We start from the raw sequence: 17658 nt of genomic DNA, 5'->3' as shown, positions 1-17658 counted from the left end.
GAGGAAAGGTCTTTTTGTTCTATTCAGAGCATTTCTGACTTCCTCCAAATAGATGAGAGAATAACTTAATTGCTCATTGAGTTGATGACACTGTTTTATGCTGATAATATCCCAGTGCCTGATGGTGTCATAGAAGGAAGGAGAAGAAACATAAAGAAGCTTCACAGCAGATAGAGAATAAGAAAGAGAGTCTCTTTTAGAATAATTGTAGCTTTTACCATGAAATGAATGCATTGTGGGGAGCCAACGCTGCCAGCTCTACCCATGCACGCCATCATGTCTTTATCACTAATGGACCAGTGACTACTACTGTAATTACATAGGCTTTTGTCTAGGCCTTTGCACAACTATCTTGGAAGCAAAAATTGGTCTGACATTTACGGCTCTTTCATTGGCATCTACAGTATATGAGCAAGTTCCCAAAAAAAGAAAGGTGCAAAAAGAGCGGAAGACGGAAATAGACGGAAAGTTATACGGAGATATGGGTTGAGAACATTTTTAGGATACTTTGCTAGGTAGAAGTCAGTGTTGTTCCCATTTGATATGGATACAACACAGTGTGAATACAAGTTCACTACGTACCTCACCATTCAAAGAATCAATTTCATTTTGTCCAGTCATTCTTTATGAACGCTAACTATGCACATCATGTCTCATAGGGGGTCTATTTTGTCTGCTGCAGATTTCTTTGGTGGTAGTGATGGTCACTTTTCAGCCATCTTTTTGTTGACAGGACAATAGGTTATAATATTCTTCAGGAGCCATGTAACATCTTCATGGCAGACTGGACACTACGGTGTTCACCATCGGAAGGTGATGAGACGGGGCGGTTGAGCTAGGGCGAATTGGTGATCGGCAAAATCAAACCATTTCAACTGAAACACCTTGAGTTCCTTTGGTCAGTTGTTTGCATTGAAAGACGAGAGACAACCATCTTTCAACTAAAAGGTCTGATCAAGCTCTCAAAAACGTTGAGCCGTGGCCCTTCTGTAGTACTCTTGAGCAACGCGAAACAAAACTAAGTTCATTAGAGTAGATTTATGTCAGAGCCTCACAAACCACAAAGGATCCCACCACAGCTGTGGCTTCTGGCTATGAACTAGTTAACTGCTACATCATGAAGTGCTGTCGTTACCCATACAGGAGATTTCCATTAAAACGGTTAAAATATTCATTGTTTCTTACTTGGGCAGCAGCTCCCAACTTGCTCCCTTATGTCCGGTCTACTAAAGAATAAACTGGCTGACACCCACGTACACTCACACAGACGCACGCATGCATTTAAACACAGCTGTGAAGTATGTAACATCATTTTCTGTCTCCACGGGGCAGAAAAACATTGCACAAAAGAGACGTAATTACTTTTCTTCTGCCTTTCACCTGGCTGACTTGAATTTTTAAAACTTCCCTCCAAATAGAATAACATGTTAAGTTCTTGGTGCAGATAGTTATCATGGCCTTGCCCACCATTAGAGTCAGACCTCTGTGTTTTTCTCGAGGTAAGTAAACTCTGATTGATCCCTGTGTGTGTGTGTGTGTGTGTGTGTGTGTGTGTGTGTGTGTGTGGTGAATATAAAATCTTTACTCAATACACTGGAATCATAATAGATTGACTGTGTGATAATGAGTCTGTCTTTTTGGGGGGGGGGGATTTTGTCAACAAATCAAACAGGCGGCTGAATATGACACAGGTAACTTCAGAGTTTTACTAGTGGACTGCTTGTGATTTAAAGCCTTTCATTCCCAGGTATCATCTGACTAATGGCCCTTGTGCATCGGAGCTACGTTGCGTCACGGTGGCTATCCATCATAATGCCCTCTTAGTTAGTTTCACTTGATTGGATTAATTAGCTAGCTAGCTAACATTAATTTCATCCATCCTGCGTCACATACAGATGTAGATACGGTTGAACCCCTGACAAATCACTGCACTGTGTTTGGATTATGGCTACTGGACTTCAATGGTGTCTGTGGTTTGAGTTCCTCTTTCCTTGAACAATTTAGTTACGCATATTCAACGTTCATTTTCAAATGTTTGGTGATAACTCTCGCCTCCTCTATATACGAGTCTGGATCATTCACTGCACTATATCTGCTTAACAGTCTATGCCACTGGCCACAGACATGGTTTTAAGGTTAGATAGAGAATGTTTGCACTCATCTTGAAATGCACAGTATACAGTTCAGAGAAATCAAATGTTTTTTGAGAGGGCCATAGCTTCTAGCTATGGACAGTGGTATTTCTAAAACCCTGCGTACTGCCATGACAGTCAGATAGAAATGTGTTGTGTTTAAAAGTGTGACGAATGGAACCTTGTTTTCCTTTTTTCCACTATTTTGTCTGTGATTTTTCAACTTTTCTTTATTAACTTTAATCATAATCCTAAAACATATGTATATTCATGTTCCAACCCCATATTTTTTTGCAAATGTTGGCATAGGAGGATATTGAGGCCTCCAAGTCCCACGGAAAAAAACTCACATTCACGCACAATAGCACACAGTATATTCATGTTTGCAAAACTACCATATTTAATCAGAAATCTCTGCGGTATTAATAGTCTGCCAATATCATAGAGTTTTATTTGTGCAAAGGTGATGTCACTTTTTCATGGCTGATCTGAAGGCAACACACACACAGTCACTCAGTTCGTAACGCTCTGCTCTAATTCCACTTGAACATCTTAATTAAACATGGCTGTTATCTGGGTTTGTTTAATTCTTAGAAATGCTGATTGGTCTGGCTGCCAAATAAGAACTCCATGGACAGGGTACAGCCACTCTCTTGCTGCGTTTGTGAGTCTGTGTGTGTGTGTGTGTGTGTGTGTGTGTGTGTGTGTGTGTGTGTGTGTGTGAAAGAGGGAGGGAGAGGACAGCCAAGTGGGTCAGAAAACTGTTTCTTTAGTTCCCTGTGGATAGAGCAAGACCTTTATCTTCAATTTCAGAGATTTCCTCTGTGGTCAGAAGAGGAGGCCACACCACCTATTTCTTCTCCACTTTTTTATTGGGCCATCCCTTAACTCAGACAAGGTATAAAGAGGGCATTTTAAGCAATACTTGGTAGACACATTATCTGGCCGGGTGCACTTCCATTTCTTTCATCTTTAGTCTTTATCCATATTGATTTGTCAAAAAGTATCTTTTGTTAGGATGCTGTTTGCCGGGCTGTCCACAACGAGGCTTTTGTAAAAGACATCACTGATCACTTCATTAGCAGAGGCTCCGAGCACCACATTGCAAACATGACATGAGTTTACTAAATAGTGCTCTGGACTATGCTTGTGTCTTGATCTCAGATTGATGTATAGTCAGTTAACTTATAGTTCTGGTGCACAGTATAACATTGTTTGATTAGAAGCCTGCTAAACATGACCGAACGAGTTGTAAGTGATACATTCGAGGCCCATGAGGTGCTTAGCTTAAAGAAGTCACTTACTTTGTCTTTATACTAATAATATAAATAAAGTTTATTAATATTATTATTACTGTAAAGACAAAGTAGGCAGCATATGTAAGTAAAAGTAGGAGGAAACTCCAGTTCAAAATAATCAGTAATTACCTCAGCACCTTCCAGAAAACCCGATCAAACAATGCAATTTAAGCTACTTTTCATTTGCATAATACAATTTAGTAAAATATCTACTCCACTCTTCAGGAAAAACTCTAAAATCCTTTTAGGAGTCATAGCAGTTGATCTCTAGGAAGTGGAGCTTCATCCCTTTTGTTTGAAAATTGCAATAGGCAGAACTGAGTCACCTTCAGTAAGACATTGTGCTGAAAGGCTTATTAACTGCTTAGCCTTAGACAAAATAACTTGTACCACCAAGGGGAAAATATACAGTTTTCTTAAAATATGAAGACAATTTATTTATAACCTTTTAACCTCAGGAAAATATTGTGTGACTATGGCATATTTAAGTTGGTAAAACATAGAGCACTTGTTCCTCCCTAAACCTTAACACGTGATGTCCATCATGATTCCTTTGCAGGTTATGCTTTAGTGCAAAACAAAGGAGATACATAAATTTGCAGACTGAGACCTCACCTTAACACGGCCACTGCTTCTTAGTCTCCTGTCCTCCTAAATTTATAGAGCCGCGAGGCCCATCAACCTTTATTAGCTAATAATGCCGCTAGGGCCATTACGTGTGGCAGAGGCTCCCCCACAGCAACATTTAACAGTCTCGCTGGGGTACTAGTGGTTGGCTGAAGTAACAGGGCCGCTGTGTGACAACCCCCTCTGCACCAAAGTGTCTGACCAGACTTCTAATTTGATAGCGCTAAGACCAGCATATAACTCCCAGAGGGTGTTTGCTATGTCACATAACACAAGCAAAAAATGCAAATAAAAATTACCTTAGTCATTTGCTAAAATAAACAAGTAATTTTGTGGTATGTTAGTTAGTTAAGATTTCACATGTTACGGCTCAGATCCGGCTAAGGAGCAACGTTGTGCTATTTTCATGCTGTAAGCATCTAAGAGGAAAAATGTTATCCCACCCATGGGGCTTCTTCAGGGATTATTTAAAGGCACCTGCATCCTGAAGATGCCCAGACTTCAAATTGAGAATCTCTTTTCCCTGTGTTTTTGCATTAAACTGCCCTTTCTGAATAGAAGGTAAATGTGCCCCGTAGAGAGGATACTGTAGACGATCTAAAGCTCCTGTGGGCGATGTTAAGATTGCCACACTGAAATAAACAGCGAAGGGCTCAGTGAAGTACTGTATGGTTACTCCCGGGGCCGTTGGTGATGTTTTTGTTGTTTTGTGCTCGGTCCAAACTCTTAGAGAATGGTTAGGGGACGGCCGCCACAGATCAAAGCAGAAAATAATCAACTGTGAGGAGAGAGAGCCCTCTATTTTATCTTCTCTCCTTGCTCAGGGCTGAAAGCAGATTGTTGTTGAACAAAAAGTTGATAAAAGGGAAAAAGGACTGTACAGTGTATGCTCTCCACTTGTTTTGTAAGTAGAAATGGAACACATGGTCTGTTTTGATGAGTCACATGAACAAGACTCCGTTCCCTGTAATGTAAGATTTATTTTCTCACACACACACACACAGATACATCGGTGGATGGTTTATGTTGTTGAGCATGTCTCCAAATGGGGAATCCATACTGAAGCAATCACACTTAAATTCATCTGCAATTACAGTATTTATATGGCAAGATTACCCATAAGGCCTCAGTGCTTTCACGTTTCACATCCCATAATTTTAGGATGTCACTCAAAGTCAGAGAGGACTAGGATGACAGCATTAGCAATCCAGCATTACTGCTCAGATTTGTTTTTGTGCAACCTATAGTATGCAATACGCATTTCTATGTTGCGAGATTTTGGGGAATTTTACCCAACAATATTTCAATCGTAATCAAATCAAATTATATATTTTAACAGAGTGAAAGTCTGCACTGTTTTATCAATCAAGGTCTCAATCATGATCGATTACTAGTTTGTGTGACTATGTGACAAAATATATTGTTAGAGCTGAGTGTTGCAGTGCATACTTCCATCTGTGCAGTAAAAAATATAATTCATGTTTATGATGCTGTTACCAAGGGATATCAAATAGATGAGAGAAAATGAAAGCCCGGAGGTGCTTTGTGAGTATAACATGATTTTATGTTTGTAAAATGCATGTAATTGAAAAATTTCAATGTGGACCCCCAATTGAGAAGTTTGAGCGGGTCCACATGAAAACTGAAATGAAGACATTGATTAACCCGATGTCAAATTTGATCAGAAAATCATTGAAAACTTTAATTAAAGTGCAGAATTATCTCAGTAAATGGTAGAAAACTTGTAAGCACCAGTGGGACTTGGTTCCCAGGCCTTATTAAGGAGCTAACCATGGACTACATGGATTTTGCATTACCTCCCACCCCAAAAGCCTCCCACCACACACACACATGTGAGCTTATAGTAGAGGAGCATGGGGAAGTGATTATTCTTGGATTAAGACTTGCCTCGCCGCTGATATGCGCAGCGTAATTGAATAATGGCTGCCTCACCCGAACAGTCCCAATGCAGACGGGCCTCCCAGCCCACGTCAGATCGGCACAATATTAACCATGACACAGGCGTAACCAGGCTGGTAATTAATGCACTGAGTCAATTACAAATTAGTCCATTTGGAGAATTCCCCACAGGAGTCCACTCATTACCAGTGCTCTGATGAAGTCGCCGTTTCTCCTCATGGGAAGAGGTGTCACTCCGCTGTTCTCCTTTTTTATCCGTCTTCATCTCCCTACTGAAGGTAGACAAATGGAGGATGAAATGGATACTGGCTGCTACACGTCAGCTACACAACATTGGTAGGCTAATGTCCAACTATAGACAAGTGTGAAGCTAATAAGGGAAACTTTAGAAGGTAGCTAATGGACGCTGTTAGTTGGCAGACTATTGTACAAGGGAGGTAACCATCACATATAGCATTAAATGCATTTTTCCGGCTCTAATACTGTTCTTTGCCGTTACGGACTTTTTAATTAGGTAAAACAACTTGCAATGATACAATCCCTTTGCATTTTCTCCAGCTGTAAAGGAAACTTTGGTCCAACGACTGTTATAAGGACAATTCCCACCAATCGTGCTGCGCTGTTGTCTTCCAAATCATTACAGATCAATTGCAGTGTATAAATCAATTAATTTGAATGAATAAAGTGTATGATAAACAGGCGCTGATGGCGGTAATATGTGAAGAATATGGCTCCCTCACTCTGTATTAATGCTTCTCACAGCACAAGGCGAACACCACCCTATTCATTTCGCTGCCAAAGGTGAAAGTCAATCTTAATGACAGAGGGCTTCCGAGCTCAATTCAGGAACTGTCAGGGAGGTGAAATGGGAAAGAGCTGCCATGATGAGAGACAGTGAGAGAAACTATGGGGGTGTGTGTGTGTGTTTGTGTGTAGGTGTGGGGGGGGGGGTGTTTGTGGTTTGCCTGCCCACAAGCCCTTGAAAGGCCACCCATTCAGGGTAAACAGAATATATTTTGAAAAGAGAAAAGCCTGATCTTTCTCACATATAAAGGACTGTACTGTATGTTTTGCTTTTAATATCGGACTTGGTACTGTTCAAACCCAAATCATTTCTGTGAATGTTTACGAACCATTTTTCAAATATATGAAATGCATTTTTACAAGGACAGCAGAGTCAGTCCGTCAGACGGAAGTTTCAAGGGAGGAATCAGATTCAGAGTATATGGTTTACAGAGCAGTCCTCATGCATCAGTGTCAAAGGCTGATGGGTCCCAGATAAGGAAAAGCATAGCACAGTTTCTGGCTGAAATAAGAGTAAATACAGTGAACACTTATTGTAGATGGGAGACTGTTTTCACCAGTTCAGATAGTGAAGCTTGTGCTGTGGTGGAAGTTGAAATGTAGTATGGGGTTGTTGTTGTGAGTAAAACTGAACTGATTTGATATATTCTGCTCCCACTTGGATTTAAGTCAAAAGTTTTTTGTTTTTTCATTTTTATTTTTGCCTTAGAGTCATTCTGACATTAGTCTAATACTTTTTGGGACAAATAATCTTATATTACCCACACAATTACCATTTTAGGGCTACTCTTAAAGGCAGAATCCAACATTGTCAGAAGCTACAAAGTTATTTCATCCAAACTGATTCTTCAGCTGGTTTTTTTCAGTTTATAAGTCACGGTAGCCCTGAAAACTTGTGTAGATCTGATCAAAACACGATGAAAAGCATGACAAAAACTAATGGAACACCTACATCAGCAGCTGCAGTCTGATAGGGATGCAGCAATGCCAGCGTCGGGAATTAGTCCTTTAAAGTGCACATCAAACTGCATAAGTAACCACAAAACGATGATGCAAATGTACCTGATTCCTGCTTACAGTCATGTTAAATCTGCATTAAAAATAAGCAAAGATGACTGTAAGCTCTCTTTATCCAGAGGCATGTAACCTCTAAGGGATATTTGTGTCTGCCCAATGTCTCTCATCAGCTTAACTGCTAAGGTGATTGATGCAGATTTTGAAGTTCTCTCCACATCTTGCTCTAAGGGACTGTCCCAATTCCTCTCCTGGCAGTAGCAGAACGGCGGCTGAACCACAGCCAGCGTGAACAACCGACAACTGCGACATGCAGTCTTTCCGTGGTCGTTCCACGGCCGGTGTGTCCCAGGCGTTAGCCCTACCCCTCGACATGAAATGCCCATTGGTGCATAGTGTCCCCTCCAAATGGAGCCACAAGGGATAGGGATAGAACATCTTCCCCTAGGAGTTGGGACACGTTGGCATGTTCACATCGGCTCTTTCAATGTTACATTCGTCCTATCCACTGCACTGAAAACATTGTAACATTAGCAGGGATGTTTGCAAAATTCGCGGCTAGACAATCTTACAAACTTCATATAATGTAACAAATGTTACTCGTAACTCTCACTTAGACTGTTTACATGCTGGTTTTGATGACATGAAAAGCGATAATATTTAATTGAAATGCTTGTCACAGCGATTCAATGACATTTTCATTTGCTACTGGATTAAAATAAGATATTCCGGTGGATTTCATACTTACATTTATGAGAATTTTACCCGCAGCAGTCGCCATCTTGATAAGCTTCATCCATTCGTAAAGCCTTCAGGAATCTTTGTCTACCCTTTCGTTTTTAGGGGGGTCCTGAATACACAACGGTTGAAGGGGTGGTTGAAGGGCTATGGCCACTACCCCTACATCACATAGAGAAATGGGGAAACACTACCCCTTCATGGCCACAGGCAAAATTGGGACGGGGCCGAAGACTACAGCAGACATATCATAAAGGCAATGGGTGTTGCTAGACTCTGTAGGCTGCAATGTGTCACTCCCACCCTCCACTTGGCTGATATTAGGTGTCACCTGGCTCAGAGAGGTGTTGCATTTTGAGGAAGTCGGGCACATCAAATTAAACATTTTAAACATCACAATATATCTTCTGACTGCTCTGGCTCCGTTTCTTGTGTTGACCTAATAAAGGGAGCTCTTGAATCTTTGCATCAGCTGTTATTCCTGCTCTCTTTTCAATTCAGTATTCAGTAAATAACATGTTACTGAATGCCACAATTATTTGGTTTTGTATTGGTTGGATAATTTGTTGCTGCACGACATAGAGGGAGAGGAAGGACTAAGAAAATAAACTGGGTTAGTAAATCATTAGTTGTGCCATGTCTCATTGTCTGGCCTGTGACCAAGGGAGATGAGTGAGACAAGCTCAGAGGCATCGCACAGGAAATGTTGGCAAAAATAATCATTCCTTTTCTATCTATGACTGTTGCACACCCACCCACATACCCACCCATTCTCCATATCACCTTACCTTAGAGGTGTGATTAGGCAGATAAGGTAAATTAGAGACAACACAGAAGATCTTTCGACTGATCTTGTGACTGCAGTCGTAGAGAGAGCAGCCACTTTTACACTATTCCAGTGGAGCCAGATATTTAGCAAATATGCAGTGTCAATGAAAAGCATCCAACCTCATTAGTTTGTGCGGCAGCTGTCTGCTCCTGTGGCAGGGATTAAGCAAGATCTTATGAGGATTTTCTATTGTAGTAATACATGATATCACATGATAATGTAGTGAGGTAATAATATAGCTTTCTCAGACAGACTTAACTGTCTGCATTTAAAACGGATGACCATTTGTTTTTTTCCATTTATTTTGTCCACCTCTGTTCACAAAAGTCTCTCTCTCGCTCTCTCTCTCTCTCTCTCTCGCTCTCTCTCTCTCTCCAGTTTTTCTGTATTTCACCATCTTGGTGTTTTCTGTCAATGATGCATGCACCTTACAGGCCTTTCTTGTCATCAAGCTTGACAAGTAGACTGTCATACTGTCGCAGCCAATGACAGTCAAACATCTACTGAGCGCTGCACATTGCCTCAGCATACGTGGAAAGCACACTTGCCGAACGGGGTATTCTCAAAGTCACCCTCCCTTTGCCAAGCTCATTCAGAAGCCGCAGCGAATCGAAACCTGAATAAAAACAACAAACTGACATAATTTCCGTTGTATATTTGAATGTTGGATAGTTTCTTTTTTCTTGCATTTTCGTATTCATTACCTTTGCTGAGAAGGTTATGTTTCCATTGCTGTTTGTCTAACTTTTAAAACTACTGAACAAATTTTCTTGAATGTCAATGGAAGAATGGGGTATGGACCAAGAAACCCTGTTGGGCCTTGGTGGAGGTATTTATCCTACTGAGTGCCATTCAACTTCATCATTTACTTTTTTACTTTGCTTATTCTGTTTATAATTTAAATAAATAAAGTGCCTTTCTTGTCTTACTACAAATGGAATTTGAATTTGATTTGCCCCACAGAAATCCTGAGAGAAATCCTTGAGCCACAAGGGAAGGACATGGAACACCAACAGACAACAGGGGTGCTTCAAATCCTTCATGTCCCCCTGTTCTTTGTTGGGGTTGTTACTACAATCAGCAATGAAAAAAGAGAATTCCTTCCCTACACCCAAACAACACACACACACACATGCACACACACACATGCACACAGCTGTGTTTCATGAGAGGTGTTGTGTAAGAATCAGAGGGGATACTTTCTCTTCATCTTCAAAGATGAGTCATCATAGTAATCTTGTCCAAGCAATAAAAGACACTTGAGTGATGCACATGCTCTTGCACACACACTCTTTTCTCACACACACACACACACACACACACACACACACACACACACACACACACACACACACACACACATATATATCAAACACAGCATCAACTGCAGGTGTTTGAAGTGACTCGTACTGTATTGGGTTCGAGCCACTCCAGAGGGATTGAGGTGTTACCAGGGCTGTTTGTTGGACACTTTGTTGACTTAAAGGGAAGCATGGCAACACTGCTTAGTGTGAGTATACAAAAAAGCAAAACTCACAAATTCCATCATGGATGGTACTGCTGGGATATATTGCACTCACACAGCACCAATATGATGATATGATAAAGTCACCATGGAGATATAACACACATGACGATTTTAGGTTAGAAATTAATGCCAAACCACTAATGAATCCTTTGCTTTTACAATTTGGGACAATTACCGGCAATAGTTTAACTTGGTTGTCAGTTATACGGAGGATGATCTCCTGGGGAAACTCAGGAAGATTCTCTCACTTACACTTGTAGACACTCCATCCTGATTCGGTGTGTGTGTTTACAGATGTGGATGTGAGCTCAGGCTGAGCGTTTAGGGAGGAGATATGGAAATAGAGGATAAGGGCTTGCTGATGCAACGCGAGCCTTAAGCCCTCGCGGTGCACTCCCGTGTATCTGCCTTCAATGACCGCAGCCCACCGGAGCACATCACTACGCCTCAATATGTATGGAAATGAAAGGCAATCATGCTAACGTGTGTTCAGTCTCTTCAAACATGCTAATGGTGTCATTACGCTTTCAGCCCTTTACCACCCATCCCAACACTTCACCTCTCCTTACACCCTTTACTGTCTCCCTGTCTCTTCCCCTGAACCGGAACAGGTGTGATTTTAATTATGTATTAAAATACACATAGACCAAGTCCGATCCACTTGACTGGGCTCCTCCTTCTGCAGTGGTGTATCCCTCCTTCTCTGCCTCCCCTTCCCTCCATACCCTTTCCTCCCTTCACTGACTCAACCCCAGAAAACCTCCCTCCCTTCTCTTCCTCCTTTAGAAGTTGGAGATTGAAGGACTCGATTTTAAAACCGCGCACGTCTCAGTGACTCAAGTGAGGGGTTTGTTCCGCTGCCACACTTCCGTTCACAAATGCTTCGGCTCAGGGAGGAGGGAGGAGGGAGAAATCCCTGTTAATCTAGTGAATCTGGCTCTCTCTGTCTCTTTTGTTCACTGTTACTGGGACTCTGACGCTCTGATCTCCTGGGAGGTGCGTGTGTCTGGGGTTTGGGTTGTGGGTGAGTTTGGGGGGATTGCTACAGAGTTCAGTGTGCATGCAGTAAAGAAACATCCCACTGTTTGTGCATTCTCAGTTATTACAAGAAAGATTATACTTTTGGACTGGAGTGCACTAGTAAGAGATTAATCTAAAGTAAGGGCAAAAACTTGGGTTTCAGTAAGATGAAGCAGGTTCTCCATCACACGTGGCCAAGACACCTGCATCAAGATAGTTGGATAGAAGAGCTATTTTTACTGGGAGAAATCCAGGACAACAATGGGTCATGTTGTTATATTTAGCAGGTAATTTGCTGCTCTAATTGCACTGAAGCTAAACAGAGGAGGTCATGCAGGTGCCTCAAAAATAAATTTAGCATCTAGATCAAAAATTGAAAATGCTATTACACCGGCAACTGTGCCAAACATAGCACCGCTCCTCCATCACACAATGATGGACTCCTGTGTATTAACACCTTTTGGAATTTAATATTTCATCCCCATTCCTTAAGGAGCGTGCATGTGTTAGAGCCTGCTACAATCCAGGTGCCTGTCTCCCTGAAGTGGGCATACGGCATTCTTCGCTTGGGGTTGAGGTGGCGTGCTAGATCTGTGTTTAATGAAAGTGACCACGCAGAGCAGATTTGGCCATTAGCTCAGCACGGGCCTGTAATCACTACACGTTGCTTTCCTTTTTTTTCACGCAGTTCAATTATTGAACGGAACAATCTGTGGGGAGAAAAGTGTGTGTACCTGCCATCTTCTTTCTCCCCTTGTTTTATTTCCCTCTGCAGTGCTGCACTTCGGAAAGTATTGATTTGGTGGCGCGAAAAATAACAAACCAGCAACCGTGCGAGTGGGGTAATAAACAGGCTCAGGAAAAAAAAGTGAAGAAACACCCATGAAGTGTGTGGCCAGAAATAATTATTAGTTGTGTATGCTCAGAGTCATTCATCCAGAGTTGATTGCGCTTACTGTTGTGTGCCACCCTCAGCTTTTTGGTCGCATGAAAACAGTATCGGGACTGAAGATGTGGAGTTTATGGCACAGCGCCCAGGACAATGTCACTGGACTACATGGACTTGGAGCTATTTGATTGCGTAGTGCTGAAAAGACCTTCACACTCCCTGCACGGTGTTTGTGAGTCATCCTCAGCTCTTGGCTAGTGAAATAAAGTCAAAGTGTGAAGGCCCTGATTGTCTAACTCTGTGTACAGAGTAGGACATGCTCCGACATTAAAGGGGCTCAACATATTGTTCACTCATGCATGCACAAGTACTCATGATTTACACTGACAAGTAGACACATTCACACCAATCATGCTTCTTAGAACCCACAGATACCCTCAGTGATTCTCTAAGTACCTTACTTGATCTTCTTTTCCAACTAGTTTGGAAATCGATAAACACTTGCGCGGACACACACTGAATATAAAGTCCCCATCACTCATGCACATAAATGCGCACAGACTCAACAGACTCTGGCATGTCTGTTTCTATTAATGGTAATCAGCAGGGTAATGATGACGGAGCCGTGACTGCGGCTTACTTACTTGTGGCTGACGGCCATGCTCTCTGACAGCTGTCAACCGCCATGACTCCGCTGCCAGGGCCATCCTTAGGACTCATTTCTTCGCCAATGCCACTTCACACACAGACTTGTTGATTATCAGCATCAGCGGGCCGCCGTGGAAAGACTTCTCTGACCGCCGGTCTGCTAATGACAGCCACCATGATGGTGGATGGGAGACAGAGGACACAGGCTGTCACTTTGATTCATGCAACAGCAGCTCCAGCTGGGTGGCTCCTTGCCAAATTCTCGACAGTTGTTATATCCCCTCCTAAATGACATTTAAAGTGTGAAGCAATGGCTGTCCTTGTGGCTCGGTCACCCTAGGCCGGGCCCCGGACATGAGCACTGAACCCTGTGCCAAGTTTTGCAGTGGGGTCACCAGCCCTGGAGCAAATTATCCCCGCTCAGATGCTTTAGCTCAACTCACTGGCATGGTTGAATGTGTGGAAAGTGACCTTGAAGATAGATGCTGTCTATGATCTGATGTCTGCCTTTGACTTACCCTTTTCATCCCTTCCTATTCCATTTGTTTCTTTTTCTTCTCTAATTTCCCCCAACCTCTTTTTTGATAAGGAGAGTCAAAATCTATCTATACATATTTGAAGCATAAGGTGATACAATGAATTTATTTTATTATAAAATAATTCAAAAACCTGGTTTCCCTGGTAAGCTTAACTATGGGCTCTATCTATTTGTTGGATCTTGTTACATGGTGAGGTACAGAGAGTGGAGAGTGCAAACAGGAACCTTGCAGAGGTTACAAATAGTCTCACGTAAAAATTCCATTGTCATCCTTTTTTATCTTTAAAAATAAAATGCCTTCTTTAAAAATATTATTATTGCAAAACTAAAACGCAGCAACTTTCCTCCTTCCCTCTCTCCCTTTGCAGTCCATCCGAGAAGTGACAGGCTACGTGTTGGTGGCCCTGAACCAGTTCGACTACCTGCCTTTAGAGAATTTGAGGATCATCCGAGGAACCAAGCTGTACGAGGACCGCTACTCCCTGGCGATCTTCCTCAACTACAGACGTGATGGAAACTTTGGTCTGCGCCAGTTGGGTCTTAAAAACCTCACAGGTGAGTGACTCGAGTATTTCCTGCTTACTCACGTAACTTTGACTTGTGTCTTGAGTTTGAGTTTTTGTTTTGGATCAAACATTAAACTTTAAAATTGTTTTTTTCTCACCTCCTGTAGTGTTTTTGTTTGTGTGTGTGTGTTTACAATCTAGTCAGAAATCCACTTCTTCCAAGCCCTGCAGGAGAACATACTTTTATAAAAGTTGATTAATATGCTTTAGAGAAGCCTAAATTTACCACCAAATTAATACCACTCAATTTAGCCAGTTGTGACTGGTGACTGCTTAAAATATACCGACCCAGTTTTTCTTCATGCAAACTGTCCAATGAGGGTGCAACAATCTGCTCCAAAAGTTCTAATTACTGTTGAATCAGCCATTAAATGGCAACAGGAGGTAATGATAAAGTGGAAACCAACTGATATTATGTTAACTATTATAGGATTTGGTTTTGTTTTTCACAATTTGTGTGTAACAGCCAGGAGGCGGATTAAATTAATTCTGCAGATTTATTCACTTCACTCCATTACCTTGTTTCAATTTGCCGTCCTTGGTTTTTATGGCTGAATTCAACTGTGATCAGATCTTGTTGTTGAGGCACCAAAGGTAATTTGAAGTGGCTTTTCCTAGCACAGCATCGTCTACTCTCTGTTTTCTGTGCATAACAGGTGGTTAAATGGGTGTTTTCAGGAAACGCTGTCACAAAAATGCACGTAGCACTTTTGAATTAATAAATTGGCCAAACATGCTGGAAGCTGTTTACTGGCTTTTATTGACTCCATAAAAGATGGGGAAATGCATACAGTCTGCTTCCTCTTTTCCCAAGATTCAGACTGACAATGTTCCCACAATTAACCCTCTCACACTGACAGATACAATGCTGACTCGCAACGTTGTGAAAAGACTGTCTCATCTGTTATTTCACTCCCGCTAACACACTCTGATTTACAACACACTCTGCAATTGATCCAAGACGGTTTGCTGAGAGGTTGGAGAAAACAGCAAATGTGATTACTGATAAATGGTTTACTAAGAGGGAAAACGTGTGGGTGGCTCTGTCTCTAGATGAACAATGGATCCTTGTTGTGCCAGGTTCTCTTAAGGCATCCTGACACTGAGGTCAGTAAGAAATGGAGCGCTTGACTTGCATAGAAGATGCAGAGCTTCTCCCCAACAGGGCTAAGTTGGGCATGCCAGAGCCTGGGCCGGCTAATGATGTGTGAAACAGAAGGTCTAGTCATTCTGCTGCTTGATCAGTAATTTGCACCTACCTAATGACATTTAGGGAGTAATATTAATTAAACATTTAAATATATATATATATGTATGGTATGTTCTACTTATCTTCTTATTTCAAAACTCTATGTATGTCTATATGTGGAACGCATATATCGCATAATGTTCGTCTTATCGCCGTCACACTTGCATGTGTATTCTTAAGAGACCAAGGGAGTGCAGTGTTGAATTTGTTGGGAAAAAACGCAATATGTTCAATATGAATGGACTTAGAGTAGGGTTAGGGGGTTAGACAACCAGCGCTCTGTGGCGGGGGCTGGGATTCATCAATGTAAGTGACATCGTGACTAGTTACGGGTGCAATCACTGCAACGACAACTGCTTCTCCAGTTCGGGGGTTCTGAGTACAGAGTCAAGCTTCACCGAAATTCGTCCTCCAACCAGAAGGTCGGTGGTTCAATCCTCAGTCTTCCCCATCTGCATGCCGAAGTGTCCTTGGGCAAGATACTGAACCCCTAAATGGCCCTTCATAGATGTGGAATGAACTAAATGTAAGTCGCTTTGGATAAAAGCGTCCGTCAAATGACATGTATGTATGTTGAGTAAGTCAGGGACACACTGAGGCTAAAGTGAGAGTGGCAGTGTCATCACTCTGGATTGGAATTGCCAAACTTCTGTCTGAATCGAGAGATTTCAATTGAGTCCTTGACTGGAATGCATTTAGATTTGTAAGGCATGGCACCAAGCTTGTGCCTCTGCTGCTTCCAAACCCGCTTTCTAAATAATTCAGATGTCTCTCATTGTTTTCTTCAACTGTTCCTTCCTGGTGATCCCCCCGAGTCGAGGCAAACAACACAGCCGTTTGCAAGTGTACGTGCAGCTACAGCATGTGCTTGTGTGTTACGCTCCATCTTGTAGTCTTTCTTGTATGTTGCGCCATACTTAGGGAATTGCATTTGTCCAGCACCACCAGCATATTTTTTGCCAAGCCTGTCCTTTTCATTGTGGTGCCAAGTTGAAGCCAGTGCTGAGGGACCTGGACTCTGTGAGAAGTCGCTGTTTGATGTGCCATCCGTGGCCTCGAGCCATGAAGTTGAGAAGAAGTTATGCACAACAGCCATGGCCTGAATCTGCTCTACTTCATAACTCTTCATGGGTCTTCATAACTCTGACTAAGTTTTGCACTTGTATCTTTTGTTCCTGCAAAAAAAAAAAAAAAAGAATAGAAAAGAGTCTTCTTGCTTTCTTGTTAATGATAAAAAGTGTTACAGCGACATGTTTGCCTTGTACTAACATGACATTTCATGTTGGGAGGGTTTGCTGTTGACGATTGCTGTGTTGCTATATCATCACAGAAGGAGGCAAAAAAGAGTGTGAGCAGTAAAGTGGCATGCATAGTTTCCCATTTTGACCCAGGCTGCCCTTTTGTTTGCTACTGCCAGTATTTGTGATCTTGCAAAAATAAATACATGTATAATGCCGGTCAAGTAAGGACATATAGGGACGGTCTTCACCATATCACAGTTTTTTCCACAGATGGTGCAGACAGCTAAACAAGCTCTCGCTGGCGGGAGAAGAAACAAGTTAACTTGTGTCCCAGTTTGTTCTGTTGCAGTTGTCACCGCTCTACAGTGAGCTGTTTGGGAAATAAGCTTGAACCATCAGGATAGATCCACTCTTGTACATCAAGCAGCGCAGATCAAAACTCCTTCCTTGCTTCAAGTGCTTTAGTGAGTCCGAGGCCGGCTGTCTGATTCATTACAGTCCCTTTGATGTGGCTGTCATATTAGCCCATCGTTCTCTGCCTGCTGCTCCCAGGAGAAGTGTAAAATGATCAATATAATCCATACGCAACATATATATAAGAGGCTAAAACTTATTAA

The 17658-nt window shown here is 42.0% G+C and overlaps 1 protein-coding gene across 2 annotated transcripts in view; it reads left to right on the top strand.

The window, feature by feature from the left end:
• The window catches only part of LOC118120013 (receptor tyrosine-protein kinase erbB-4), a 283408-nt gene that overhangs the window by 142120 nt on the left and 123630 nt on the right, over positions 1 to 17658 (top strand). For both annotated transcript variants that reach the window (XM_035174572.2, XM_035174571.2), the window contains exon 3: positions 14354 to 14540. In XM_035174572.2, coding sequence (XP_035030463.2) covers positions 14354 to 14540 — 187 coding nt within the window. The remainder of the gene's footprint in view (positions 1 to 14353; positions 14541 to 17658) is intronic.

Source organism: Hippoglossus stenolepis, chromosome 13, assembly GCF_022539355.2.
Source record: "Hippoglossus stenolepis isolate QCI-W04-F060 chromosome 13, HSTE1.2, whole genome shotgun sequence".
Taxonomy (NCBI): domain Eukaryota; kingdom Metazoa; phylum Chordata; class Actinopteri; order Pleuronectiformes; family Pleuronectidae; genus Hippoglossus; species Hippoglossus stenolepis.
The sequence above is the reverse complement of the archived record's forward strand: the minus strand, read 5'-3'. Positions and strand labels throughout refer to the sequence as shown.